Source organism: Leuciscus leuciscus, assembly GCF_965113295.1.
Source record: "Leuciscus leuciscus genome assembly, chromosome: 5".
In the NCBI taxonomy this organism is placed as follows: Eukaryota; Metazoa; Chordata; class Actinopteri; order Cypriniformes; family Leuciscidae; genus Leuciscus; species Leuciscus leuciscus.
Window position 1 is genome coordinate 43271069 of NC_138729.1, and position 10895 is coordinate 43281963.

The window sequence follows — 10895 nt, forward strand, 5'->3', positions numbered from 1 at the left end:
AAAGTTTAATTAAATCAGTAAATTAGAATTTTTAAGTTCCAACCATGCATTTGTATAAGTTGTGGTAATAGTGTATTACTTTTTAGAGTGTGCATTTACTGCCTGTTTTTTAATATATTTCTATGATGTGGAGGCAGACAGAGTCAGCATATTAGTGTGACTGGTGGTCTCAGGGGAAGAACATATTTGCTCTTGTTCTTCCACACATTCATTTATCATCCCCTGTTTCTCTCATCTCAGCACGAACTAATGGCCCTTAACACTTAATTGCTGTATCAAGCAAGCTCACACACTTTCTATTATGAAGGGGGCAAACCTCATTGGGCAAGTAGGCGTCTCAAATAAAAAGCAGATCATTTTTGCAACAATATGATGTTTGGACGAGAATGTTTAGATGGCAATACATTTAACTTTTTTAATTTGCTGTAAATTGCACATCATTTGTTATGGCTATATGCTCACTGTCACAATCTGGACTGGTCTTCTCAGAAAGTCAAAACAGGTATATTGTGAAATAATATTACCATTTAAAATAACTTGTTTTTCTATGTGAATATATTTTACGATGTAATTTATTCCTGTGGAATAAAACAAAGCTGTATTTTCAGCATCATTACTCCAGTTTTCAGTGTCACATGATTCTTCAGAAATCATTCTAATATGTTGATTTAGTGCTCAGTTATTATCAGTCAGTATTATTATTATTGGTTCTTATTATTATCAATGTTGAAAACAGCTTTTGCTGCTTAATATTTTTGTTGAAACTATGATTACTGAAAATTATTATATTCGCTTTTTTTTATCTTACATGTTTCCACACAAATATAAGGCAGCACAACACTGATAATAATAAGAAATGTTTCTTGAGCTCCAAATTAGCATGTTCTGAAGAATCATGTAAAACTGGCTGCTGAAAATTCAGCATGCTATGGCAAAAATAAATTATATTTTAAAATATATTCAAATACAAGTAAGTTATTTCAAATTGTAATAATATTTCACATTCATTTCTGGTTTTACTGTATTTTTCATCAAATAAAAGCAGCCTTCTTTCAAAAGTTTTCTTTCAAAAACATTTAGGCTAATCATTCTTAATTATTCCACACTTTTGAGTGCCTGTGTAACTACCTTTATGAATCAATGATAGGAATCTTAGCATCAGTTTTGCACATGCTTGAAACTTTTGTTCACACAATATTAAGAAAAAGAAAAATAGTTTTAAATTTGTTTTACTCTCTCTATCGCAGGTGTGGCAGTGTGGCGGCAGTATGGAGGTTCTTCCATGTGCCAGAGTGGCGCACATTGAACGTACAAAGAAACCGTACAACAATGACATCGACTACTATGCCAAGAGAAATGCGTTGCGGGCAGCAGAGGTCTGGATGGATGAGTTTAAGTCCCACGTCTACATGGCCTGGAATATCCCCATGAATGTGAGTGAACGTTTTAGTAATCACCCTCACCCAACCTAATTTGTTTGAGTCTAGGCAGCCAATGGTTAATGGAAAATGATTGCTGTGATTAATTTTGTCCTGATTAATTTACTTGCGTGTCTTCTGCGCAAGGCACAGAACAAGATTGTAGATTAAGTTTGGCTGCTTGTCAGAGTCAGTTTTAATGTCGTCCTTAACGCACAGTTACAAATGCTACAGGTTTCATGCTGCAAATACATAAGCTGTATGTCAATTTAAGTTTTTTATTAAGGGCACTCTTGTACTTTGCAATTTCCAGCATTAAATTCATAAAATATACATTTAATTGGTTTAATTATGATTTGTAAACACAGGCCATTTTTCTTCCTGATATGAAAAACTGTATTGAAAAGATAATTCATCCAGAGCCAGCACTTAAGTTATTAAAAGGTTTAATTGCATTGAAGTGTTTCAGGATTGGTCTTGGTCAATAAATGTAATGAGATACTTCACCTCTTAACAGTTATATCAGACAATTTTAAAATGGAAAGCAAGTTCATAATAGCCAAGTATACATTATTAATAGTTATTCATAATGCAGTAGTGTTCAATTCCACATGGTGCATTCCTGTCTATTACAAAAGTGCCCTCACTAAGCTTGTAAATGGTCTTCAGTGCTCAATGATAGTGATGTTTATTTATAAAACACTTATCATAGTCAATACAGAATTTAGGCCTGTTACAGATTTACAGATGCAAAGCAGCGACGTACAGCAAATGCAACTGTAGTTCCATTTTGAAAGGGAACTCGCACTGCGTCAAAGCGCTAGGGGAACGCCTCAGTGTGACTGATGACTGAAAACACTTTATAAACATGACAGTCGTATTGGCCGGCGCCAGACATGACGTCATGCTCTAGCGCGACCAGGAAGTATAAAAGGGCGCCTAGAGAACATGTCATCCTCTTTTTCGTCTTCAGGGACTGGTTTACTGACACTGTGAGTATGGCAACTACAAACAAACACTTTAGGAAGTGTGCCGACCCGTGTGAGAGATTTCTCACACCTGGTGACACTCACAGCCTTTGTGTTCGTTGTTTGGGTGAAGAGCACGCGCACTCTGCCCTTGAGGGGGCGGAATGTGCGGAATGCGAGCGTTTTCCCTTGAGAACGCTCCGTTCTCATCTGTCCCTCTTCTCGAGTGAGGAGGGACAGTACTCTTTGCCCCGCGGTTCGGGTCCCTTTCGCGCTGAGGCCGAGAGGAGACTAAGATCGTGGGGATCACAGAGGGATCTCACCGACGAGTTTGAGAGAGGAGTGCATCTCTCGCACTCGTTGGAGGGTGACGAGAACGAGCTGTTGATGCGCTCACTCAGGCATCCCCGGACCCAACAGCCAGTGCTCTACTGGCTTCAAGCCAAGACGAGCAGGAGGAGACTGGAGCGGGTGAGGATACTGAAATGCTTGAACCTGCCCAGTCTCTCTGCCCCGCGTATGCAGATTGGTGGAGGTGATGGAGCGCGTCACCGCCAGGCTCAACTTGCCATGGCAGCGCGTCAGAGAGGAAGCCGCTCGCGGAAGGCTTGACGAGCGCTTTCTCTCTGGCCACACCCCACCAACCCCGGTGAGCCTTCCATTCCTTCCCGACCTCCACACTGAGGTCGTGAAGGCATGGAAGAACCCGTACTCCTCTCGCATTCACTGCTTCCAACATGCCAGCTATTCAAATGTGGAGGGAATGCGAGAGCACGGGTATGTGTCGATGCCTCCCGTCGAGGAGACCTTTGCGAGCTATCTCTCGCAGGGGAAGGCATCGACACTAAGAGCTCCAACCCTGCCATCTAGACCCCTCCAGACTACATCTCGTCTGAATGGCAGGGCATACGCGGCGGCAGGTAAGGCTGGTGCTGCACTGCACACGATGGCAGTGCTGCAGGCGTACCAGGCTGACCTGCTGAGGGACCTGGATCAGGGCCAGGGTCTATCCCCTGATGCGGTAGCTGAGTTGCGCTGCAACACAGACCTGGCTCTCCGGGCCACCAAACAGACGGCTACTGCGATCGGACGATCGTTTGGCGGCCATGGTGGCCATGGAGAGGCCTCTGTGGGTGAACTTGGCTGGTATCGGGGAGAAAGAGAAGACCTTTCTCCTTGATGCCCCAGTTTCGCCCTCTGAGCTCTTCGGGACCTCCGTTGAGGTGGTGGTCGGTAGGTTCAGGGAGGCGAAGGCGCACTCAGCGGCATACAGATCTTGTATACCGCGCCGGTCCGGGCCCGCACCCAGACAGCCCGGGGGTCCTGGCCCGTATCGTTCTGAGGATCGCAGACAGGGCCAGCGGGACTCAGTCGCCACTCGCGCCCCTCCTCCTGGCAGGAGCAGGTCAAAGAGACAGCACGAGTCCAGGAGGAAAAGGCAGGATGTCAGGGAGGTGAACAACCAGGCCAGACGAAACCAGCGTCCTGGCAGAGGCAGGTAATCGCCTCCTTCCCTGTACACACCCTCCTTTCTCTCCTTCCCCCTTCTCCACCATAACATCAGGTCATGAGCCGGACCGATGATGATCTATTCTGACGGTCTACCTCAGGCTCTCCTACAAAAAAAAAATATATATATATATATATAAAATAATATATGTGCTAAGCTAACCTAACTCTATGTGCTAGGCCTCCTCTCCTTCAAGAGTAATCATGCTGTGGCCTCCATATACACAGCCGGTAGAGCGTGGAAGGGGTCCTTCCTCGTTTCTGAGGAGTCATTGGACCCGTCGCTCCTGAGCTCTGGTGGTAGCCGAGTTAAGCTCTCCTGACTACATGTGTTAGGCCTCCTCTCCTTCGAGAGTCTTCATGCTGAGGCCTCCATATATACATGTTCCAACTATACAGTTTGGCGGTTCTGGTCTGTACTCTAGCATGTGTCAGGCTTCCTCTCCTTCGAGAGTCATCCTGCTGAGGCCTCCATGCAAACAGCATTTAGTGGGAGTTGAGAAGTGGCCCCTCCCTCTCTGAGGGGGTGCTTTAGGCCCTTCACTCCATGAGCTCTGATGGTCGCCAAGCTAGCTCTCCTAACTATCTGTCAGGCCTCCTCTCCTTTGAGAGTCATCCTGTTGAGGCCTCCATATATACAGCTCGGTAGAACATGGAAAGGGCTCTTCCTCATTTCTTTAGGAGTTTTTCGGACCCGCCGCTCCACGAGCTCTGGTGATAATCGAGCTAAGCTCTCCAACTATATGTGTCAGGCCTCCTCTCCTTCGAGAGTCATCCTGCTGAGGCCCCCACATATACATGTCCCAACTATATGTGTCAGGCCTCCTCTCCTTCGAGAGTCATTCTGCTGAGGCCCCCACATATACATGTCCCAACTATATGTGTCAGGCCTAGCTCTCAACAACTAGCTCTCCTAACTATATGTGTCAGGCCTCTCCTTCGAGAGTCATTCTGCTGAGGCCTTCATGCAAACAGAATTGCAGGCGGAGCTTGAGAAGTGGCCCCTCCCTCTTTGAGGAGGTGCTCCAGGCCCCTCGCTCCCTGAGCTCTTGTTGTCGTTGACAACTAGCTCTCCTAACTATATGTGTCAGGCCTCCTCTCTTTTGAGAGTCATCCTGCTGAGGCCTCCATACATATAACTTGGTAGAGCGTGGAAGGGATCCTTCCTCATATCTTGAGTAGATATTAGACCCGTCGCTCCCTAAGCCTTGGTGCTAGTTGAACAGGCCTCCTCTCCTTTCAGAGTCATCCTGCTGAGGCCTTCATATATACAGTTCGGCTGTCTTGATCTGTTTTCTTTTAGCATGTGTCAGGCCTCCTCTCCTTCGAGAGTCATCCTGCTGAGGCCTCCATGCAAACAGCATTACAGATGGAGCTTGAGAAGAGGCCCCTCCCTCTCTGAGGAGATGCTTCAGGCCCTTTGCTCCCTTCGCTCTGATCGTGGTCAAGCCAGCTCTCCTAAATATGTGTCAGGCCTCCTCTCATTCTAGAGTCATCCTAATGAGACCTCCACATATACAGCTCGATAGAGCACGGAAGGGGTTCCTCCTCATTTCCTGAGTAGTTGTTAGACCCCTCGCTCCCTGAGCTCTGGTGGTGTTTTGAGCTCTCTCTTAACTCCATATATCCAATTTGGTTGTTGTTCCACTTTCTAGCATGTGTCAGGTCTCCTCTCCTTCGAGAGTCATCCTGCTGAGGCCTCCATGCAAACAGCATTACAGATGGAGCTTGAGAAGAGGCCCCTCCCTCTCTGAGGAGGTGCTTCAGGCCCTTTGCTCCCTTCGCTCTGATTGTGGTCAAGCCAGCTCTCCTAAATATGTGTCAGGCCTCCTCTCATTCTAGAGTCATCCTAATGAGACCTCCACATATACAGCTCGGTAGAGCACGGAAGGGGTTCCTCCTCATTTCTTGAGTAGTTGTTAGACCCCTCGCTCCCTGAGCTCTGGTGGTGTTTTGAGCTCTCTCTTAACTCCATATATCCAATTTGGTTGTTGTTCCACTTTCTAGCATGTGTCAGGTCTCCTCTCCTTTGAGAGTCATCCTGCTGAGGCCTCCATGCAAACAGCATTACAGATGGAGCTTGAGAAGAGGCCCCTCCCTCTCTGAGGAGGTGCTTCAGGCCCTTTGCTCCCTTCGCTCTGATCGTGGTCAAGCCAGCTCTCCTAAATATGTGTCAGGCCTCCTCTCATTCTAGAGTCATCCTAATGAGACCTCCACATATACAGCTCGGTAGAGCACGGAAGGGGTTCCTCCTCATTTCTTGAGTAGTTGTTAGACCCCTCGCTCCCTGAGCTCTGGTGGTGTTTTGAGCTCTCTCTTAACTCCATATATCCAATTTGGTTGTTGTTCCACTTTCTAGCATGTGTCAGGTCTCCTCTCCTTTGAGAGTCATCCTGCTGAGGCCTCCATGCAAACAGCATTGCGCAATATATGTGGCAGGCCTCCTCTCCTCTGGGAGTCATCCTGCTGAGGCCTCCATATATACAGTCGGCCGTGTGGATCTGTTTATAGCATGTGTCAGGCCTCCTCTCCTTTGAGAGTCTTCCTGCTGAGGCTCCCATGCAGACTGGCGTTGCAGGTAGAGTTTGAGAAGTGGCCCCTCCCTCTCTGAGGAGGTGCTCCAGGCCCTTCGCTCCCTGAGCTCTGATTGTCGGCGAACCAGCTCTCTTAAATATGCGTCAGGCCTCCTCTCCTTGAGAGTCATCCTGCTGAGGCCTCCATATATACAGCTCGGCAGAGCGCGGAAAGAGAGCACCTAGGGTAGCTGTACCCTAGCATGTGTCATCCTTTGAGAGTCATCCTGCTGAGGCTTCCATGCAGACAGCATTGCAGATAGTAGTACAGAATAGGGGCCCTCTCGATACAGAGAGATGTTTTTAGCCTTCCTCTGTCTGAGCTCTGCACTATGAACTATTCACATTTTGAATAATTTCTGGAGACCATGTGGGCGTAAGTGTACAGGTTTCCTCTGCTCTCTGAGTCATCCTGCTGAGGCCTCTGCCTCCCATAGGTCTAAACAGGTTGGTGGCTTCAGCATTAAGCGTGATAGCCTCCCTGGCATGGGGGTTGACTTCAGTCCCTTCAAAAGTAGCAGGCCAGGGCCCATAGGCTCTGAACCGTACTCCCTTAAAGGAACCCCCCCTCTAAAAATCGGGTTGTGGGATCCATACCTTTGAGCTGGTGCTCAAGCAGTGGCTGTAGGGAGAAATGCTACTGTTAGCCTGACGTGTAAGCAGTAAGGGGCTTTAACTTTGAGTTAATGTGTTTGTGCTTGTACAGCCATAGTTGCTAAAGCATCCCCTCAGCATGGCAGCGTGGGTATCTCGTTCCCCTAGCGCTTTGACGCAGTGCAAGTTCCCTTTCGAAAAGGTACGTCTCAGGTTGCGACTGTAATCTATGTTCCCTGAGAACAGGGAACGAGACACTGCGTCTCATCGCCATGCCTCCGGTCTGCTTTTACAGTCCCTTCAGACGAAGAAGTGGATGACATGTTCTCTAGGCGCCCTTTTATACTTCCTGGTCGCGCTAGAGCATGACGTCATGGCTGACGCCGGCCAATACGATTGTCGTCATTATACAGTGTATTCAGTCATCAGTCACGCTGAGGCATTCCCCTAGCGCTTTGACGCAGTGTCTCGTTCCCTGTTCCAATTATGGAGGAATGCATTTTATTTTTATTATTTTATTTTATTTTATTTTTCAGCATTATATTTTAGCAACTGTAGTGCTGTAGCCCTGCCAGGTCACAACTGCTGTAGTCATAGTATGATTCCAGCTATGTTTGTGTATAACATTTTTATTGCTTGACTGAATTAACTGCTAAAATGCGTTTGAAATACAGTCACTTTCATTTTTTGCTTACTGACGTATGACTTCATTGCTTCTGTTGTAAACATAAATTAAATTTAATGTCATAATAAATTGTTACCCATCATTACACACATATCAATTTAGCTTCTACATAGACACATTATAACACTAGAGAGTTGTGGCTGTATGTAAATATTTCAAGCCTCACATTGTAAGGGCTTTGTATTTTACACACTTTAATTAACTTGGCATCAAAACCTGTGAAAAATATGGATGAATACTGAAGGCTTCTCAACTGTTTGGTGCAAGCCTCTCAAATACGGGACAAACTGCATTCGGGATGCATTGAACATAGTTGTGTTTCCTGAACAACAGAACAATTTTTGTATTATACAGGATGGTTGGCAACCCTACTCCTATTAGTACTTCCACTGAGAATCAGATATTGAGTTTTAGATTCTGAGCGTGTTTTTGAATACCATTAGAAGTTCTTTGCTTCAGTCCACTGAGCACTTCTCTATGCTTACTTGAGCCCACTCGCTAGCGCTGGTAATTAAACAGATGATTAGCATGTTAGCGGCTCCTAATGAATGAACAATTGCAGTCTCCCATGACTGACATAAACGCAAACACGCACTCCTCCTGTTCTCCCTGACAATTTTCATACGGATTAGAGCTCTTTTGTTAATGTGCGATGGTCTGATGATGGAACACGGTGAATATGAAATTCAAAATGATGAATACGAACTACCAGAACCGACTGTCCTAAGCTTCATAACCAGTCCATAAAAAGCTTGAACAGTCTGTGAAGTTAACAGCAGGTTGCGGAAAATGTAATCCCATTAAATTAATAAATTAGCAGTTCTTTAATTAGCGGGCTAAATTCATAACACCATTTATTATTAGTGCGACAATAAATCCTACAACTTTTCACTTGGGGTATAGTTGATTTAACTTTTTCCAGCATGATATATATATAAAATATAATTAACGATATATAAACCTTAACTTTCTGTTGTTCTAGAACCCAGGAGTGGATTTTGGAGACGTGTCGGAGCGCGTAGCACTGAGGACGAAAATGAACTGCAGGAGCTTTCGCTGGTACCTCGAGCATGTCTATCCCGAGATGAGAATTTACAATAACACCATCACTTATGGAGAGGTAATAAAGACAAACCAACCCCTTTATGCACCTTTCAAAACAACCAAACCTTTCATAGAAATGCATGTGCTTTCATACACTATTAGTTTAATGCCTCTGTACTCCTGTGAAGAATCCATCATTCTGTTACACTTTGTTTTTGGCAGGTTTTAAAGTAATAATGTGAAGAAAGGGCCATAATAGATACAAGTTGATATTATTTATTTGACTAAATCTTTCTAAAGTAAATAACATTTTATCCTATAGTTGCCATTTCCATATGATTACATTATTTAAGCACTGCAAGTTGCATTTTTGGACTGAATGGTAAAAACTGCAGAAATATAACAGAAATTTAAAGGTAATTGGTTTCCATAGCAACAGTGTAGCAAGCATTGGGATTAGCTCCAATTTCCTCATAATGAGATTTAATGAGGCCCTTATTAACTTTAGAGTGTGTGTGGGTTGAGGGAGGGAGGAAGGGAGGAGTGTGTGTGTGTGTGTGTGTGTGTGTGTGTGTGTGTGTGTGTGTGTGTGTGTGTGTGTGTGTGTGTGTGTGTGTGTGTGTGTGTGTGTGTGTGTGTGTGTGTGTGTGTGTGTGTGTGTGTGTGTGTGTGTGTGTCTGTGTGTGTCTGTGTGTGTGTGCGTGTGGGTCAGCTATACCCAAATATCCCCACAAGGACGGCAGTAATGGAAATCTTTGACCTTGTGGGGACATTTTTTCGTCTCCATGAGGAAAACCGCTTATAAATCATAAAGAAGAGTGTTTTTTTTGAAAATATAAAAATGCAGAAAGTTTTCTGTGAGGGTTGTGTTGAAGTTTACATCATTATGTCTATGAAAAGTCTCAATAAAACTTGGAAACCCAACACGTGTGTATTAGAATTCAACAGGCCTAAATCTCAATAGAAGAGAAATCTAACAGCGTTTTCAATTTGTTGGAGAAAAAATGAGACCTGCATTTCTACATTGATCTCTGGAACTGCAGGGGCGGAAAATCTATAGCTGTATTGGAATAGTTTGTCTCTGAAAATATCCCCGCTAGATCACAGATTCCACATATCTCATCCTCTGCGCAGTATTAGGTTTTATGGACGGTCAATGTTGTCATCTCCCAAATAGATTTGACAAAACAGCAATTATATTCAACCTTCAGAGCAGCACAAATGCTATAGGCTTAATTGGGTTACTTAATAGTACATTGTGCTCATACTTCATGCGTGAGGATTTAGATGTCTGTGTTTATTATTCATTTGTCAGGTGCGAAACAGTAAAGCCAGTGGGTACTGCCTTGACCAGGGGTCAGAAGAGGATGACAGGGCCATACTTTACCCATGTCATGGCATGTCATCACAGGTAAGTGTTTTTTGTTTGTTTTTGTATAGGTCAGTATTATGTTGATCAAAAGTGACAGTTAAGACTTTAAAATTTTTGCACAAAAAAAAAAACTATTTCAACTAATACATTTCAGTAATACATTTTAGCTTAGTATATACATACCTTAAATTAAAGTGCCTAATACATTTTATATAGTAATAAAAACAATATTTTAAAATTTGATATTTGCAGTCACTGCATAATTCTTATATTTCCATATATTGATTTTTCATTGTCTTCATTTAGTAGTTGTATATTAACCACCATAGACATGAGTGGGACATGTTTAGAGTATTAGTAGTCGCCTGATTTTCTTTCAATGGTAAAAAATAAAATAAAATAAAATTCCCCTCAATCTTGTTCTCAATCTTCATGTGGTTACATCATTGCATTCACATTACATTTATGTCCTGAACAGACAGCAAAAATCTTGTTACTGGCAAATGCAAGGACAGGGAGCCAAGAATATGCCACATTTGCAAAGATAAATTACTATATCAATTTTGACATATGCAGCGGTTTGGAGAGGGGGAAAAAATCCACCATTTTCACCAGCACATATTGATGCGAATTGCAAGAATTAAATGAGATTTGTAATTGAAAAACTTGTCAACCTCAATGCACTCTTATTTGACATTGCCTGGAGACAGAGAGCCGCTTAGGTTGAAATTT

General features: G+C 43.9%; 1 protein-coding gene across 2 annotated transcripts in view; it reads left to right on the forward strand.

Annotated features, from left to right (window-relative positions):
* galnt9 (polypeptide N-acetylgalactosaminyltransferase 9) overlaps window positions 1-10895 on the forward strand; it is a 107897-nt gene that overhangs the window by 91911 nt on the left and 5091 nt on the right. For both annotated transcript variants that reach the window (XM_082170310.1, XM_082170311.1), the window contains exons 7-9: window positions 1248-1433; window positions 8730-8867; window positions 10107-10202. In XM_082170310.1, the coding sequence (XP_082026436.1) occupies window positions 1248-1433; window positions 8730-8867; window positions 10107-10202 (420 nt within the window). The remainder of the gene's footprint in view (window positions 1-1247; window positions 1434-8729; window positions 8868-10106; window positions 10203-10895) is intronic.